Genomic DNA, 19,436 nt, shown 5'->3' with positions numbered 1-19,436 from the left:
ACATAATCAAACAACAGAAGGATTAAAGTGCAGATTTACTGGAAAAAGTAGCTATGAACAAATGTTATCTTCTTACTCAGATCTACCCACCACAGTGTGTTCAGGAGAATATCTGCTGACTTGCGTAACAAATACGAATTTCTATGGCTTTTTACTCCTGTTCTCCCTGCTGCACTAACACAGCTGAGAAAGCATGAGCTAGATGCTACCCCTGCTTGCACATCATTAGCAGAATTGTGTATTAAGTTCCTGTCATTCCCAGTGTGCAAACTCATTGAATGCGGTGGCATTGTGTGGTGTCATTTAAGCCCTGGCTGAGTGTTGCAATGCCTAAGTCCCTTTGTGGCTCTGGGCCCGTGAGGTTAAGGGCTAGATCCACAAATGTACTTAGAGATCCTGCCACCTGGTGGAATCTACAGCCCCAAGTTAAGTGCCCAAGCTCCCTGTGTAATGTGTGGAGAGGGTTAGGCTCCTAAGAATGGCATTCACAAAAGCCAGCATGCTGAGCAAGGAACTGCCTAAATTAGACAGTAGGAAATGCCAAACAGGAAATTCCTCTCAGGGAGCTAGGCACCTAACTCTCGGGCAAAGGGAAGTGCCTCCCTGCACTTGGGATTCACAGCTGTGAACCCTCTCCTGGCATTCGATACCTAACGCAGATCAGTCTTTTCTCACAAAAAAGGAGGACCCCCCCCCAACTCCTGTACAGCCTAAAGGCCAGTGGTTAGAGTGCTCACCCAAGATGTAGGAGACCCAGCTTCAAATCCCCACTCTGCCTGATTTAGACCAGTGACTTGAACCAGGGGTCACCCTCACTTCCCAGGTGAGTGCCTTAACCACAGGGCTATAGGGTATTCTCAATCTCTCCTATTGAAAATGTTCCACGTTGTATGAAATACTTAAATTTTCATTGGAGCAGGGAGAGGGAGGCTGTCCCAAGAAAATGGGAGGCAGCCTGAAAAGGGCATGAAGTCAAGTGTGGGTAAAGTGGACAAAGGGAGCAGTCCAGAGGGAATGATCCTAATTCCAAAGCGCCCTGGAGACAGCAGGATGGTGAGCTGTTGCAGTAACATGCTATCAATGTGAAATCACACACCCAGGGAAGAAGATAAACAGCATGGTTAAAAAATTGCAGAACATCTACCTGGAAATTGGAAAAGAAACAGAAAATCTAAGAGTGATATGTGGTAGTATTTATACTGTATGAACTCAGAGTGATAATGGAAACAAATGTGGCAATACTGAATATTGAAGGGGATTTTATGTAAAGCTAGAGATTGCACTACAAAGTCTTGGAATAGTGGGTATCATTCTGTATACTTTAAAGTGTAATTTTATCTGAAAAGTGACTGTAAAAATGGCACCATTTGGTCCTCTATTGATTGTCTCTTGGTGATTTCTGGATCATATCTGCTCAGTTTGCAAAGGAATATGAGTTCCTTCTAGGTGCCAGTCCTGCAACTCTAGCCTGGAGACTGAAAACCCACTTGGGTTCTTTCACCCTCAACAATAATGTTGTAGTAATAGTTGTTCTGTAGGACCTCGGAGGAAAAAATAGTAAAAAGATATTTCAGTCCCTAAAGTCAGCAGACAAGACTCCGAATACATAGGGGGGCTCAGATCAGTTGAGTGAGAACATGCCATTTTTTACATATTCCCTTTCCACTGAACTTTAAGGCCATTGAAAATCAAGAGAGAAATACAGAGAAGGGCAATGCAGCAAAGATTGGTAGAGATGGTACATAAGGAGTGAAGTCCCCTTAATGAGAATGCACTGTACCCGGCCTTCCTGAGATTATACGAGGGTGGCAGTAGGTTGTTAATTTGACTATCTCAACTGCAATAATATCACATGGGGAGAAAGGTGATTTCTAACATAACCAGCGCTCAACCTATTTAAAGTAAAAATCAATACTTTTATTTGCTCATGGAAATTGACGCAGAAGCCAGTGCCGGTATCAATGTAATGTGATCCCAGCAAGAGAATCCTTTAAGAACTTGCATCCTAGAAATACCTCCTATCCTCTCTCATCATTTTCTTTCTTCAATCTCTCTCAGATTAGTTCATTTTGAATTCAAGTTGCAATCTTTCTCATTAGCAGACACTAATTTATTATTTGAGTGCCTCACAAACACTTAACCTGCTTCCTCAAATGTTTGGAGGATTTATTGGGGAAACAACAAAGAAAATATTATTTCTCTTGAAAGTGCTCTCAGTTTATTTAAAACTGAAAGTAAAGGGATCTCCTTTTGCAGTTGGACTGCTTTGATAGTTTCACTACCACACCATGCTGGGAAATAGGTTAAACAGCTCTACTGAAGCCATTGGCAGTAGGTCAGCTATGTGCCTCCTGCTGTTAGGGTCTAGCTTGCAAAGAGCGTTTATAGGGAAAAGTTCTTCCACTTGTTAGAATCCTGTGTGCACATCATTTCAGTTAAGAAAACCACTGAAGACCTTGAGAGCAGCTTGCATGGGGGTATCAGTTCACATATTACAGGAACCTAGGATTTGTCATCAGATCATTGATCTGTCAAATCTGTTACCCTGCAATACCTGATGTTTCCTGGTGAAAAATTCCTATAATGCATCTGGGTACTTGTGCAATGCTGTGCAGAAGGAGGGACTGGGAGAAATGCCTTCTTGATCCTGTGGTGATTAGCAGACACCCTCAGTGTATGATGTAATTCCCATCATTGGTCTGTAAATGAATGCTCTTTTTTGGTGCAGGCTTTCATTAAGCACTTACTGTTCTTGCTTTCACTGCATTCAGTGATGTCATGCATGTGATGTTACTTCTTTAATTCTCGTGATTCTGCCACATTGGTGTCCTCGTCTCCCCATCCTGTTCTGAGGGTTAAAGAAATGTGTGCCACTGGTTAGAATGGTCGCTACACTCTTTTTTTGGTGTTTCCACCCATGATGGGAAGCTATTCCAAGAGCCAGAACAGCTGTTTACACAGTATGCAGTTGCATTAAGCTGCACTCCATGTTTCACAAGTTGCTACACTACAGTATGTAACACGCAAAGTAACAGGCATAAAAACAACGGCGTATGTTTGAATGCTTGGTAAAGCATTCTTGAACAGATACCTTTCCTAGCCCTCTGTAACAAGGCCCAAACACTGGGCAGAGTAAAAAACCCTCACTCTCTTCTGGCTTTATCAACAACACAATATAATGTTTAACATAAGCTTTCTCCACAAGGTTGGCTGCTTTTAGGGTTCCTCCGGTCCCACAGGACTGCTCAGCCCCTACCCTAGATCTATTCTCTAGAGAGCCACTCTCCTCATTTTATTATACCTAGCACTTACAGCACTTTTCTTCACGACCCCCATTTTTACAGATGGGGCAGCTGAAGCACAGAGAAGTGAAGTGACATGTCCACTATGCCACACTAAGGTAATAAGCCAGTTGCGTTAGTGAGTCAGTAGAAGCTGCTTAACCTTTACCCAGCAGGTTCAATACCTGTTACCAGGACCAGGTGTTTCAGGAAAACATTGCTAGTCTGTTACATAGTTTTTATAGACTAAGAATCTACCTGACCCTTCACTCAAAAGTTGTAACAAACCTAAATTGAAATTAGATGTCACTGTTTTTCACCTTCTCACACCTCCTGGTGCTGGTTGGGACTGGATGCAGAAGTGCTGACAGAGCATGAAGACAATTGTTTCCAGGGAACTTCTGTGCTGTGTAGAGCTGAGTGAATTTTTTGTTGGAAAAAAAAATGTATTTGCCAAAAAAAAAAAAAAATTATGAAGTTTTGGGTCCACAAACTATTCACGAATTTGCCAAATAGTTTGTCAGTATTTTTTGGGGGGTGTCTAGATTTAAAAGAGGACTTAGGTACCATTCGCAAAACTGAGGAGGGGATGGTGCTACCCTTACATAATAGCCCAGTAATTAGAGTACACACCCAAGTTCAGCTACCCATACCGTCTGAGTTAGGGTATCAAGTATCAGGGGGTAGCCGTGTTAGTCTGTATCTACAAAAACAACAAGGAGTCTGGTGGCACCTTAAAGACTAACAGATTTATTTGGGCATAAGCTTTCGTGGGTAAAAACCTCACTTCTTCAGATGCATAGAGTGAAAGTTACAGATGCAGGCATTATATACTGACACATGGAGAGCAGGGAGTTACTTCGCAAGTGGAGAACCAGTGTTGACAGGGCCAATTCAATCAGGGTGGATGTAGTCCACTCCCAATAATGGGAGGAGGTGTCAATAAAGATGAGGAGGTGTCAATTCCAGGAGAGGAAAAGCTGCACCTGCACATCTACTAATGTTATATATGCCATCATGTGCCAGCAATGCCCCTCTGCCATGTACATTGGCCAAACCAGACAGTCCCTCCGCAAGAGAATAAATGGACACAAATCGGACATCAGGAATGGTAACATACAAAAGCCAGTAAGTGAACACTTCAATCTCCCTGGTCATTCTATTACAGATTTAAAAGTCACTATCATTGAACAAAAAAACTTCAGAAACAGACTTCAAAGAGAAACAGCAGAACTAAAATTCATTTGCAAATTTAACACCATTAATCTGGGCTTGAATAGGGACTGGGAGTGGCTGGCTCATTACAGAAGCAGCTTTTCCTCTCCTGGAATTGACACCATCCTCATCTATTATTGGGAGTGGACTACATCCACCCTGATTGAATTGGCCCTGTCAACACTGGTTCTCCACTTGCGAAGTAACTTCCTGCTCTCCATGTGTCAGTATATAATGCCTGCATCTGTAACTTTCACTCTATGCATCTGAAGAAGTGAGGTTTTTACCCACGAAAGCTTATGCCCAAATAAATCTGTTAGTGTTTAAGGTGCCACCAGACTCCTTGTTGAGTTAGGGTAGGAACCTGAATGTGTGTCTTCTCTATTGTAGGTGAGGGACCTAACCATTGGGCTATAGGATATTCTTGAGTAAGTCAATCTCTCTCTCTGGCCCAATGAATACTTAAATGTATGCAGTGGAATAACTTCAACTGGAGAGATGGAGGCTCTCCCCCCACCCTGCAATGTTCTATAGCCCTATGGTTAGGGCACACACCTACACTCAAGAAATGAAAGTACAGATCCATATGCCAAATCTGGCAGAGTGGGGGGCTGAAACTCAGATCTCATACATCCCAGGTGAGTGCTTTTAGCTAGAGGATGGGGGAGGCAACACCCCCTTCACAATTTTTTGCATAGCCTTTCCACGTTTTCTTTACTTTTAATAAAGAAGTGGTTAGACATGTCCAACATTGAAACAAAATGTTTTGTTTGACCTGAAACAAATTTTTGTTTCAATTTGATCTGTAACATTTTTTTTTGGTTTAGCCAGCAAACAGAAACAATCAGTTCTTTGCACAGCTGTACCCCTGAGCATAAGCAGGAGTTTCTGGAGAACTTCAGAGGATCTCTCTTCTTGTGAGATTTCCCACCCAATTTAGCAGATTCTGTAATTTCAAAAAAAGAAAAAATCTGAACTTTTGGGCATTTGTATGACTAACCTGAAGTCTGAACTTTTTGAGGCTTTTCCATCACTAATGTGTATGTGTCTTGTTTTTTCAGCAATAATCCAACATGATGTACAGTGTTGTAGTGGTTTAGTCTGTGACTCACCTAACTGTAGCTTGATGTAAAAGCTGTGGTCCATTAGCCCCAAGAATCAGAGCAGCACAGACCGCAGTGGAGTTCCTTGTAGGAAAATGACAGTGCCAAGAAGGTTACTCATGAGAAGAATGCAAACTATCGATCATTTTTGATGTAGAGTTACTGCAGTTTTGTAGCATTCCAAATGTTCAATGAATTTGATACCATAATTTTTCATTGACATATAATGCTTATACCGTTACGAGTTTCTTTACAGGGTCAAAACAATTGCCACACCAAGCAAGGAGCAAAATAAATCATGCATATAATTATTGGTAGAGATGGGCTGAAGATGAAAAATTTCAATCTAGATCCACATTTTGCAAACCCCAACATTTGGGAGTGTTAGATCATTGGCTCATTATAAAGATAGAAGCCAGTTGCAAAATACAAATCCATATTCTGATTTCTAAATACCTGCAAAGTTCAAAGAAGTTTGGTTCAGCCCTATAACTAATTCCTATATAAAATATAATGTTTATACGTCTCTTAATGACAGTGTAATAACTGGCACTCAACACTGGAGTGCCTCTTGTTGGCTTGATATGGAACTGCAGCTATGTCTCTGCCTTGGTTTCCCCAGCTGGCTGTCAATAAATTCAATGAGATTTACATACAGTGAACTATGCCCCTTCAGGGGTCTAATCTATTTAAACAATCTTTCGCCTTCTGCCACAGGTCCCCGGGCTTCTCCGTTGTCTGGAGCTCAGCAGTCTCTCCCCTGCTGACTCAGAGTATCTCCCAGGCCTCCCTGCCTGGAGAACTTTGCACTTTGTCTCCTCTGGAGCTTTTTCTCTCTGTGTTCTGGGGGCTGTTCCTCACCCTGAGAGCCTTTGCTCACCAGAGAGACTCCAGCAGGAGTAGCTTCCTACCCAGCTCTCCTGAGGTGCTCACTTCCTCTCTCTTTTCTGGCTCCTGCCTGAGCACTCATAACCTTTTATTAGGCCCAGATGTTCCTTAACTAATAACTACCATCCGGTTAGACATCCACAGGTGGATCTGGGCTGTCTTACTCTCCTCAGCAGAACCTGTCACTGGGAGGTGGGGTGACTGACACCTCAAAGGGCCAGCCACCATGACCTATCTTTCTCCCCCTGAGCTGACCTGTACTCAAAGGCAGGCTTGACAAAAACTAACTCTTGATCATGTCCTGCAGCCAAGGGGGTACTTCCTGCCCTGCTGTCACAAGGAAGTCTACAAGACCTCTGGCGATCTTTGTATTCTTGTCATTGAAGTACGAAGAGCCCAAGAGTGTTGTTCCCCAGAGTCCTGTGTAGCTCAAGTGATGAACCAAATCCCCAGTAGTCTTTGGCATGTCGTAGTTCAGAACAGCCTGTGCTCCCTTGGAAGTCAAGCCCTCTGGCAATAATCAGCGATCATCAATAGCATTGGGCTTTCACGGTTGGTAAGTCACTGTAAAGCTGTCTCGTGATCTCTTCAAGAGCAGCTGCCCAGAATACACTCACACACATACCCTTCAGAGTTACGGGACTCCTTCATCCAGACTAGCGCCTTTGTTAGTGTTTCAAAGTACAACTGACTGCAACAATCTTTTCCCCCCACAGTCTTCAGTAAAGGAACAATGGGAGCCCATTTCTGATCCTCTTGCAGCCACATGACTGTGTGTGTGATGTTATCAGTTGAAGAAGTACTTTTATGCCCCTCTCCTTGTGGGGTTGTCTTTTCTTTAGGCTGGATTTCTGTTTAGCCTGACTCCGGTAATGGCTTCGTATTGCTGTTCCCAGGCCTCTGGGTGGGGAGACGACCCTGTCTCTTCGCTCTTTATTTCAGTTTCCTCTTGGTTGCGTAGTTTTACAGCACTAACATGGTGGCTTTTCCCTTCAGTGGCCCGAAGCCCCACCTCAAGTACCCAATCCTATGCAATGTGCACATTCACCATGAATACTGCCCCCTCATGCCTGGAGGCAGCATTGCAGAAATCCAAGCCAAGTCACATACAAGTTCAAATGCCTTCTGGAGTAACACAAGGTCAAACTGAAAGTCCATGACAAATGCTCAGACTAATAATTCTTGTGCCTCTCTCAGGCTCCCCTGAAGTCCTATTTGTGGCCCCTGCAGAGCTTCTCTTATGTTTGTTCTCCCCAGCAGGATTCCTTACTGTCTCCCTTCCCCCGGGATTCTGGCAGGGACTGCCTACAAGGAGCAGGAGGAGCCGTATCTCAGGCATCACCCACTGGATCCTGCCCTGCTCACTCTGGGTCTCTTCTATTTCCTGTTGCCCTTGCAGAATGCCAGCCTCAGGACTGTCTTCATGGATGCTTGCCCCGTGTTCCAGGGGTTCATCTTAGGAATTAGCTCTACTCCCATGGCTCTGCTCTCTGACTACAGCCAGCCCCAAACTGCTGGACCCTCCTTTGCAGTCTCTCCCCTCAGAGTGAATTCCCAGCTCTGTTTAAGTCATCCTTCCTGACTCCCTGCAGCGGGAGTAACTAATTATCAGTAAGCTGCTGAATCACCATTAGCTGGGGGCGAGGCTGAGCCTGGCCAGCCAGCCAGTGACAGTCAAACTGAAGGATCCAGTTGTGGTCTATTTTGGTGGTTTCCAAGAACTGGTCTGCAGAGCATTTGCTGGTGGCTCAGAGCGAGCTGGGTGGTCATATAGTGCTGGCTTTCCCTTGTTGCTTTCAGTTGCTACACTGCATTAAAAGACAGGAAAAAATATTAAATTCTTTTCAATGTAAACTGTTGTTGAAGTTGTCACAGGGATGCTGTGCAATCATGAATGGAAAAGGAGGTTGCCCATGCAGTTGCAAAAGGGACAGGACATGGGTGCACACAACTGTGAATGAGTAGGGAGGTATCTATGTGTGACCATTGGTGCCTGGTGGGGGGCCACATTGAGATTGCTCAATCAGGGCAAACTGCAAAGAATGGGGCAGATGATCCCCCAAATTGGTGGTTATTCTAATAATTAGATTCACCAAACCAGCAAAAAACAGCTTCTACAACACCTTACTGGTTACCCACAAGCCAAAAATACAGCTTCCTTAAAGCAATTCAGTCTTGGGCTCCCACACAGACAGTCAAGGCAAATATGAGGATTACTGAAAATCTTGTTAATCATAAAGTTCTACCAATCCCAAGGGATCAGACACGTTACCTGCCAGGTCCATGAATATTTCAGATCTCACACAAATACACGCACGCTTACAACCAATTCTATTAACTAAACTAAAAAATTATTAAAAAGAAAAGAGAGAGAGAGTATTGTGGTTAATAGGTCATTATATATACAGGTATGGATAAAGTTCTTAGGTCAAAAAGAACAGGAGTACTTGTGGCACCTTAGAAACTAACAAATTTATTTGAGCATAAGCTTTCATGGCCTACATCCTACTTCTTCGGATGCAGAGAAGAAGTGGGATGTAGCCCATGAAAGCTTATGCTCAAATACATTTGTTAGTCTCTAAGGTGCCACAAGTACTCCTGTTCTTTTTGCGGATACAGACTAACACGGCTGCTACTCTGAAACCTGTTCTTAGGTCAGTTTCATAGTAGAGATGGTGAGCTGCTGAACTGCAAAAAGTTCTTTCCAGAATCAGTTCATCAGGTTATAGTCCAAATAGGCAGTCCATATACAGTGTTTATTGAATTTATTCCATGAGAGTTAGCAGGGTAATCCAGACTGGAGCTGAAGACCTTGGTCTTGTGACTCAAGCTTCCCCTGACCAAGCTTAAGCAGATCTGAGATAACAGGATCAGGGCCCTAGAGTTCTTTTACCGATCTCTGGCAGGCTGTCAATAGTCTTTGGACAGGAGGTATTCCTTGGGTGAAGCATTGTGGCTTTGAAATAAGACCTCCTATTTCCTATGTATACACAGGTAACTAGTTGCATTCATCAGCATAAGGTAATTATCCATTAAGCAGTTCATAGACAGTTTGCTACAAACTTTAAAGAGAAATATATACAATGATATTACACCCAAGTTTCATCTAAATGTTAAGATCCCCTTTCGATCTCTCAGTTAATAGAATATAGTAACAGACAGGAACGTCTGGTTACATTGCTAACCTCTAACAAGATATAGGTCAGTGGTTCTAAAACTTTTGTAATGGTGATCCCTTTCACATAGCAAGCCTCTGAGTGTGACCCCCCCCTTATAAATTAAAAACACCTTTTTATATATTTAACACCATTATAAATGCTGGATGCAAAGCAGGGTTTGGAGTGGAGGCTGACAGCTCGCGACCCCCCACGTAATAACCTCATGACCCCCTGAGGGGTCCCAACCCCCAGTTTGAGAACCCCTGATATAGATAAACACAGACAAATACAATCACTATCTTCTTCTAATTCTAAGGAATGGCCTTAATTACCATTTATATATTTTTCTAATATGTCTTTAAAGGTTGAATTTGCATCATTTAGCTTGCTAGTCGCGTAACCCAGTCTGGCTCTGTGTCACACCATGAGACAAGCTTTTGACTAGGATGTTAGTCCATACTGTGAAAAAAAATTCAGTCTGCCTATCTACTTGTATACTGGATTCCACATATTATTGTCCAGCAAATAATGTAACGGGGGTGGGGGAAGGGGGGAGGGGATTTGCTTTTGTGCTATTTTCACTAGCTCTAAAAATGATGGGCCTGATTCATTATTGTCCTTGTATAATCATTTATGCTAATGCACAGTGAATGTACAATACTACTATTCTGGTCTGGTGGCATTTTACCCTTGCTTTGCCTGGTGTAAATGGTGGTGCAGGGTAGTAGTGAATCAGGCCTGATGGCTCTCCATCCAGTTGTGTGGTGCACATTACCTTTATATGAGCAAATGGTCATTTTTCGTTTCTCTTAAAAACCTTTGGCTGTGTTTATTGTCCATGAAATTGAGGGAATTATAATGCTGGCTTGAACAAGCAGATGTCCCAAGTGTTTCCTGGTCCTGATCTGTAACACCCAGCATCTTCCAGTTATTGTCCTATCATAAGCAGAGACTGAATTGTCACTCACACTGAAATGCATGCTGACGTGGACATATGGGGACTAGGGAGAGAAGCTACACGTCATACAAAACAGTACAAAGTGGAATCCTGCAATTCTGGGTTTATCTCAGCAAGAAACAATTCCTAATGAAGTTATATCGGATTTTAATGTTTTCAGAAAGCTCCTCAAAGCAAAATAATTCCCCAAAGGAAAAAAATAGAGAGTAAGTTTGAATACTCTAGCGTTGTTTATCTGCTTGGTATTTGAGTATGATTTTTTTTCAGGTCTTGCATTGGATTAGTCATGTTTACTGTAATCTTTTCCTGTTAGCTCTCCGAAAATAGACAAAGGGTAAACACAAGTGTTCAGAAAAATAAGTGAGGGGAAGAATAGCATACAATATTTGTTTTAAAATGGCATTTATGAGACATAATGTATTTAGGCTATTACCTGGGTGTTGTCTGCTGTGTCTCATATTCAAGCAACCTTTCACAATTCAACTTTGCAGGCTCCAAGGAAATGCAGTTTCTACTCCTTCTGAGAAGAACAATAGGACTGTGCACTGGCTGGTTAGATTGATAACTGTCCAGTTTAGTCCATAGCCTCCAGGGATATTATAAAGACAATTTCTGAAACCTTATTTCCTTTCTAGATGATCTAATCTGAAATGAGACCTCAGTTCTGGATTAAGGCACATAGTTTGGAGAACTAATTTGAAAACATGTAATATACATCTTAACCTCCACATTCTCTCTATAGGATAAACATATTAAATTTAAATTGGAGTTTAAAATAATCTACAATAGACCAGTGATTTCTTGGGCTGTTGTACCAAATTCTGAGTTCATTTATAGCATAGTAAATTTGGAACAATTGCACTTAAGTCAACAGAGTTAACTGTTGACTGTTGAGATAACTGAAATCAGAATCTTGACCCAGTGACCTCAGCTGTATCAACCAGGGTTGAAAAAATTAATATTACATCACTGATGTAGGTATTTAATTTACAGCAGCTAGAACTTTCTTTCTCTTCCAGCTTAAAGGCTCAACAGCATAGTTTTACACAGATCCCCATGCAGTGTTGCCAGCTCTCAAAATGTTATCTCCAGGCTCACGATATCTAGTGTTTTACTTGGAGCCACATCTCTTGGAGTCAGGGGATTACATGAGAATTCCAGCCTTCATTTAAAAAAATAGTGAGTTTCTAGCCCTCGTGGTTGTTGTGAAAAGCTGGAAAATATGACCTGAATGCACCCTAAAGGCTCAGAAATCAAATAAAAAGACCCCCCCACAAGTATTATTATTTAAAATGTTCATGATTTTTAAGCCAATTTTATGATTTTTTTACACCTGACTCATGATTTTTGACTGCTTGGGGTTGACAATACTGGTATTTTGTGTGTGTGTGTGCGCACGCATGTATGTATGTACTCCCCATTAATTTTTCTGAACCTGCAATGGATCCTTAGCTACTCCAAGTCACAATCTCATTTGCTCTGGGATGTGGAGCACTCCAAGCTTCATGTAGGTTAGCACACATGCCACTGACTGGGAAATAGGGAGCAGCATTGCACTGGAGCCCAGCACAAAGGGTAGATGTTGTGGAGAGGTTCAGCCTAATATAGGGAAAAAGGCAGAAGTACCAGCAGGAGCAGCAGTGCTTTGGGACCAGGCACAACAAGGATTGTTATTAAGGGCTTGTTTACAGGACCAGTCCTGCAATGTATGTTAAATTCAACAACTGGGGGAAAAGCATCAATAATCTATCAAAAATGTGTTCTCTCTTGTTGTTCCCTTTTCTAGAAAAAACAAGTGAGTCAGACAAAGATCCGGGTGATCTCCACTATCCTCTTCATCCTCGCAGGGTGCATTGTCTTTGTGACCATCCCTGCAGTCATTTTCAAACAGATTGAAGGATGGACAGCCTTGGAGTCCATTTACTTTGTGGTCATCACTCTGACCACGGTTGGCTTTGGCGATTTTGTAGCAGGTAAGTAATCTGAGCATTGAAATGTCACCCTCCAACACATTTTTCTAAGGTGCATAGCAGGCTTTTAAAAACATATTGAATTCCATTGAAAATGATTCCGAATGTCTTCATCTGTGTCACTGTGCAACTGACAAATAACAGCAGTACAAGCTAATTTAAAATCCAGGTGTCTAGCCATCTGACGAGCACAAGCTCTGAGCAGTGTAAGCAAAATGAGTATCTTCCTCTTGGAACCTCTTACTGTCCTTTATCAGCTATGAATTGTGCATGAGTGAAATTAATTTCCTATTGAATTCAAGACATTATTATGCCTTTTGCATCATACTGATAAAGGCTTTAATAGGTGAAGCAAGTAGCTAAGGGGATGCACTGATGAGACTTTCCCATTGGATGGCCATGTGTGAGCTGTGCAGTCCAATAGAGCTGATAGCTGCTGTAACAGGAGCACAGCTTCCATGGCATGAGCTGCAGCTTTCTAGGAGACAGTTCGCAGGATTTTACTCTCTAACCTCGATAGAAATTTTGATACTGCAGCCATCCCATTAAGGAAAACTAACATTAGAAGTGAAACGGGACTAAGAGATGTGCATTTGAGTGTTATGTGCATACGGTGTATTTTCTGGGATGAGTGCAGTCCTAAACAGATACCATAAATATTCATCCCCATCAATTACCAGCAAAGGGGCTGTCCTGGGATTGGTGGTCACAGCAGCATTGCTGAGGAAAAGGTGGTTAGAAACCGAGAGAAATCTGTTCTCCCATTGGTATGTGAGCTCCATTCCCATTAATGTTTACTGGCTATAACAAATGTGTTGAGACGAGTCTGGATCCCTGTGTTGCAAAGACATGTACTATGCAATTGTCCTGTTATCTCCCATTACACCGATGAAATCTGAGTGAGTTATAACAATTCAAATTCAACCAGTTGGTGACCAGTTTGCTTGCTAAAAGTTGTTCTTTTATGAACAGTCCCCTCACCCTCCCTTTCTTATTTTGGTAGGGAAGACATGAGTTATCTGTGCAGATGGGCCTGAATCAAACCCCAGATCTGAATACACCTGAACTATGGGAAAATTCAGATCCAGATCTGAATTTTTTGACTTTGGTCCATCTTTAACTATTTGAATGTGAAGAATATTGGATAGAAGAATCTACTGATGGTTGGGTTTTTGTGGTATCATAAGAAGGTAACCAAAGAAATGTGGGTGTTTCACAATATTTTTCCTGGGTCTGTGGAAGTTTCCCTTCCTCACTGTTTTTTTTTTTTAATTTAATTCTAAAATATTAGATCTTTAAACCTAAAAAAAAAAAAAAAGTCTGACAGCTAAAATGGCCAGAAGAATAAAATCCAAAATCATTCAGCAGCCCACAGCTGATGTTTTACTAGAACCAAATGGAATGTAACCCAAAAGCCTCAAGGATGATCTCATGATAGGAGCGTTGGAGCGGGAAGCAGGAGATTTGTGGTTTATTTCTGGTCCTGCCACAGATTTCCTGTGAGACCATGAGGAAGACTCTTTAATCGCTCCCTTCCTCAGTTTCCTTATCTGTAAAATGGGGATAAAGATACACTCCTGTGAGGTAAAGTAATAACAAGGGAACTGCACTGATTTATGCCATCTGAGAATTTGGCCCAGTGTCTCTGTAAATTGGAAAAAGTGGTTGCTGTTGCTGGACGCAGTGGAAAATCTGATAGGCTGGGAAAGATAGTGTGGTACTCCATCCATTGCCTGGCTATTCAATGTGACAGACCACAGCAATCCACTTTATAGAATCTTCCACTGAGACATGTGTGACCAGAGTGGCCTCCTTGTACTATAGCAATGACAAACCTCCCTCTGGTTCACATGGTGGAGGACTGGAAAGGCAAAGTGATTCATAGTGTGTATGAAGAGAGATTAGAATCAAAAACAATATTTGGGTCCTTGCCAGCACCCGAATGCCTGGGCTTTCAAGGGAGTGTTCAATCATTGTAAGTACACTCATGCTCAGGCTGGGTAAAACTCATTTTAAGGGCTCATTAGAATGTATCAGATTGCAAACAGCCTGTAAAAGCTCAGGGGGAAAACATTCAATTGTAGCATGGGTTGTCAGTGGGGACAAATCCTGTGTTCTGTCTCTGGCTATAAACATATAGATGTGTAACACTGGAGTGCATCTTCCTTAAATAAAATTAAATATGCTAATTAATGGCCAAAATGTAAAACAGGAAAATTAGATTCTGTATCTGGATTGAAACTGTTTAAGATAAAACTGAAAATATAACAAGTGAAGAGCCCAAATCCAAACTCTGGATCTAGATGGCCCTGAATAGTCAGAAGGGTCCCTCTTTCTAGACTGGACCAGGTCAAATCCCCAGATCCAAACAGGCCCCAGCTTTATGGAAGTTGGGATCCTGATTCAAATATGATGTTTCAGGTTGGGCTCATGTGTAGAATTTAGTGAAATGTGCTTCAGATCAAAATATTTTCAATAATGTATATTCCACAGGGGGTTCTTTTACTGGTCTATCACTGATTTAAATATAGTGTATGGTATATCAGAAAATGATATTCTCTACCTGTATTAGGCTTAGTCTTTGAAAAGTTGTTTGTGCCCTTAAACAAGCAGTAAAACTGGGGATCCAATACCTTCCTCCACAATATTATTTAATGCAAAGAAAAAACTTATGGAATATTCTGATCAGACACACAGCAGCAGAACATTAAACCATTTTAGGACGGGGCTTGGGGATTCCAGTGTAGGAAGGAGCTTGGGGATTCCAGCTGTTTCTCAGACCAGACAAACTTGTAGTCATTTCATAGGACAGAAGGAACCTATTAATGAGAACCAGGAAATACTTTCATGAGTTTCCATGAATTGTAGAAGGCCTGGTGCTAAATATTTTTGCCATCTCATGGTTCCTACGCACGAACAGAACCATGTATGCTTATTTCAGGGGGAAATACTGATATCCATTATCGGGAGTGGTACAAGCCCTTAGTCTGGTTTTGGATCCTCGTCGGCCTTGCCTACTTTGCTGCTGTCCTGAGTATGATTGGAGACTGGCTAAGAGTTCTATCCAAGAAGACAAAAGAAGAGGTATGACTGCTAGTTGATCAATGATTTATCACTTTATAAGAGAACTTTAAATGCCAGATCACTGCTGGCCAGGGAGGGATGGTCCCTTATTTGAACTAATGCTAAATAATCCCTTGTATTTACCCTTTTGGCTGCTTCTTTTCAAGCCTCTTCCTTTTTTGTATTCTACTGTGTGACTTAATGGCTCTGATCTCTTGATCCCTTAATGAGAGAGGGAGAAAAAAAAGGAATTGACTGACTCAGACTCTATGTCATTAGCATTATAGCCCTATAGAGACTGCATGATCTTAGGATTTATAGCACTATCATTATGGAAAAAGAGAAGAGAGCCTCCACCACAAAATTAGAAATTGGCCACAAAATCAGGATCCAGAATTTAACTTCCTCTCACTTGCAAAGGACTGGGGATTCATAGATTTTTTTTTTTTTTTAGGCCTGGAGTGACCATTATGATTGTCTAGTCTGGCCTCCTGCATAACACAGGCCAACATACTATTTCACCCAGTAATTCCTACATCAAGCCCAAAACTTCTGTTTGAGGTATAGCGTATCTTTTATATTTGACCCCAGGGTTTGGATCAGCCTATTATAAAGCAAGAGTCAAACTTTAATCTGTGGTGGATTTTGAACCCCGCTTCCCCTAAATTCAGGGATAGTGGTTCAGAGTCAGGGTTTGGGTTCAGGCCCATCTCTGTGAAAATGAAGTAGAAATATACTGTAAAAAAACAGAGGAAACTTTAGCCACTTTTGGCAAGAGCAGTCAATGTCCTAGTACCACTTGCCCTTGGTTAATTTCAGCCAAAACACTGTTCTCCACAGTTCATAGGGAAGGGAAAACAATATACTAGTGACTCACTAATAATCAGGGTGGAAAGTGAGGGTAGCTGCCTTGGCTCCAGCATTATACTGTTAAGCATAATGTGGTTAATTTCACCCCGCCTACATCCCAACAAAGGCCTTGGCTACACTTGGGGATTAACAGTGCTGCCGTGGCAGGGCTGTGAAGCGCCAATGTAGTTGCGCCGCCAGCGCTGCGAGAGAGCTCTCTCGCAGTGCTGTATGTACTCCACCTCTCCGAGGGGAATAGCTTGCAGCGCTGCGAGCGAGCGTGCAGCGTTGCAGGCACTGATTACACTGGTGCTTTACAGCGCTGCACTCGCTGCACTTGGGGGGGTGCGTTTTCACACCCCTGAGCGCAGCAAGTTGCAGCGCTGTACAGCGCAAGTGTAGCCAAGGCCCAAATTCTCTTTGGCAGATTAGTTAGGGAATGCATAACCAACAAGTTGTTTGCCAAATTAGTACTGCTGTTCATTATCAAGAGTTATGATAATGACTCAGCTGACTCAGTGAAGTCAGCTGAGTCACCTGAGGCCAAATGTGTCTCTGGTGTATCTCCAAGGACACAAAGTGAGATGCATTATGGAAGAATTTGGTTTGTGTTGGTGGGCTGATCAGATGCGATATCAGCTTAAATCTATTCTCTTTTCAAGTTGGACCTTGGGAAAGGCCTGGACAGGCTTCAACATCAGTTATTCATTTCTCTCTCTTTTTTTCTGTCAGAAGAAATATTTATACAACACAGTAGCTATGTGAGCTCCCTGTTCCTAAGTCATTATTCTGTATTCATGTGCCTGGAGCTAGAAACATAACATAACAATAAATCACTTAGGGACATTAGAATGGAACTGTATGGCTCCTTGAAGCACCCACAGGGAATTTCCCAAGTGTTTTCAATCCTTGTGCTTTAGGAAACAAACTGATCAGCAGCTGGCATTTGGAAGAAATTCCAACACTTTGGTATATAATGTTTGGATAGTTCAAGTGAATTATGGAGATTTTTACACTTCCCGTTAAAGACTGAAGCATTTGGTAACTTTCTGAGACAGGATACCAGACTAGATGGACCATAAGTTTCTTCCAGTATTTAAAATACTTTAATAAGAATATAGATTTTACCTAAATTAATCATTGCAGGGTTCAGTACAGAACCTTCAATGGGATTGCACAGGTGTAATTGTGATCACAGTTTGGGAAATAGGTCTCTATATAATTATGTTTATGACTTCTTAGTTATTAAAGACCTCAAAGCCTCATATGGAAAAATCCTTGGTTGCTGATGGTTCTTTGAGTTGCCTATCTACTGGACGAGTGCACAGAGGTTATCAATTAGTGGTTTTATTGTTTCCCTAATGAAGAAAGGGTTGGTCAGAGTGTGAGAGTATCCTTCTGACTTGCAAGCTGGACATAAAATGTCCACTGGTGGCAGCCAAATGCAAGAAGATAAAGAACTTACTATGTGAGATACAAGTCATTAGCCCGTCTAGACATAGTATGATTAAAGCTGAGCCTGATGCTACCCCTGCCAAATTTTGGGGAAGTTTGGAGCAGGCTCCAGCTCCAGATCGAGTCTTTTCAGCTCTGACCAATCTCTAATTCTATGACATAGAGTAAAAATGTGTGTTGTTATTCTACAGTGAGAATTTCCCTCTTTCCTTAGCATGTTTTTGTTTGTTTGTTTTCTGGAAGGTTGGTGAAATAAAAGCCCACGCGGCTGAATGGAAAGCCAACGTGACTGCTGAGTTCAGGGAAACCCGGAGGCGGCTCAGCGTGGAGATCCATGACAAGCTTCAGAGGGCAGCCACCATTCGGAGCATGGAACGTAGGCGCCTAGGGCTGGATCAGAGGGCCCACTCACTGGATATGCTCTCTCCGGAAAAGCGCTCTGTCTTCGCTGCCTTGGAGACGGGACGCTTCAAGGCCTCATCTCAGGAAAGCATCAACAACAGACCTAACAACCTGCGCCTTAAAGGGACAGAACAGCTCAACAAGCATGGGCAGGGGTCATCTGAGGATAACATCATCAACAAGTTTGGCTCCTCGTCCAAGCTGACCAAAAGGAAAAACAAAGACCTGAAAAAGTGCATCCCCGAGGATGTGCGGAAAATTTATGAGACCTTCCGACACCTCTCCTTGGATGAAGAGAAGAAGGAAGAGGAGACTGAGAAGATGTGTAACTCAGAGAACTCTTCTAGCACAGCTATCCTGACTAACTGTATTCAGCAACACTTGGACCTGGAAAATGGAACCATCCCCATTGAAACCAAAGAAAGGGAACATGAAAACAAAACATTACTTGAAGACAGAAATTAAATGTAAAAGATGCTTGACTTTAATTAACTTATGTTAGTGTTTTTATATACATACATATATATATATATATATATATATTGAGACACGTGCCTTATACAGACTCCTTATTCAGTCTGAATTACATAGCATCGAAGAATATTTCACTGTGCCATAATGACTGAAGCTTGCTCTGCCAAAATGAATCAGAAACACAGCACTGGAGAATGGCAACAGAAAGCAACACATGGGGAACTTCAGCCTGTGTAAGATGACAGTGGCAAAATGCAAAGGGAGAAACTTACCATGGCAATACAACTGGAGTGCTACCACCATGGCATAATGTTTGCAAAGGACAGCTATGTTAGAAGAACCTGTGGGAGGGTGAAAAAAGAGGCGAGAACTGTGTGTCTTTTAAATTGATCATGGCTTCATTGAGCCTCCCACTGGTGATTGAAAAGAGGAGAAATAATTGGGATGAACTAGCAACTTTCAATAAGGCTGAGTTTACATTTTGGCACGTGATCCAAGCTAGATTTTTTTTTTCATTTTTAAAAACAGATGCATTATCTTTCTAAACTCCAAAAGCATGTCCCTGGACTTGGAAGCCAGTTGGACATTGGTTGTGAAATCAAGGCAGACATACTGAAGGA

The 19,436-nt window shown here is 42.1% G+C and overlaps 1 protein-coding gene across 1 annotated transcript in view; it reads left to right on the top strand.

Moving 5' to 3' along the window:
- KCNK10 (potassium two pore domain channel subfamily K member 10) overlaps positions 1–18,951 on the top strand; it is a 100,873-nt gene extending 81,922 nt beyond the window's left edge. The window contains exons 5-7 of the mRNA XM_005285359.5: positions 12,390–12,576; positions 15,515–15,657; positions 18,184–18,951. Of these exons, the coding sequence (XP_005285416.1) occupies positions 12,390–12,576; positions 15,515–15,657; positions 18,184–18,807 (954 nt within the window). The 3' untranslated portion in view covers positions 18,808–18,951. The remainder of the gene's footprint in view (positions 1–12,389; positions 12,577–15,514; positions 15,658–18,183) is intronic.
- The last annotated feature ends 485 nt before the right edge of the window (positions 18,952–19,436 follow it).

The sequence above is a fragment of the Chrysemys picta genome, chromosome 4 (assembly GCF_011386835.1).
Source record: "Chrysemys picta bellii isolate R12L10 chromosome 4, ASM1138683v2, whole genome shotgun sequence".
Lineage (NCBI taxonomy): Eukaryota > Metazoa > Chordata > Testudines > Emydidae > Chrysemys > Chrysemys picta.
The sequence above is the reverse complement of the archived record's forward strand: the minus strand, read 5'-3'. Positions and strand labels throughout refer to the sequence as shown.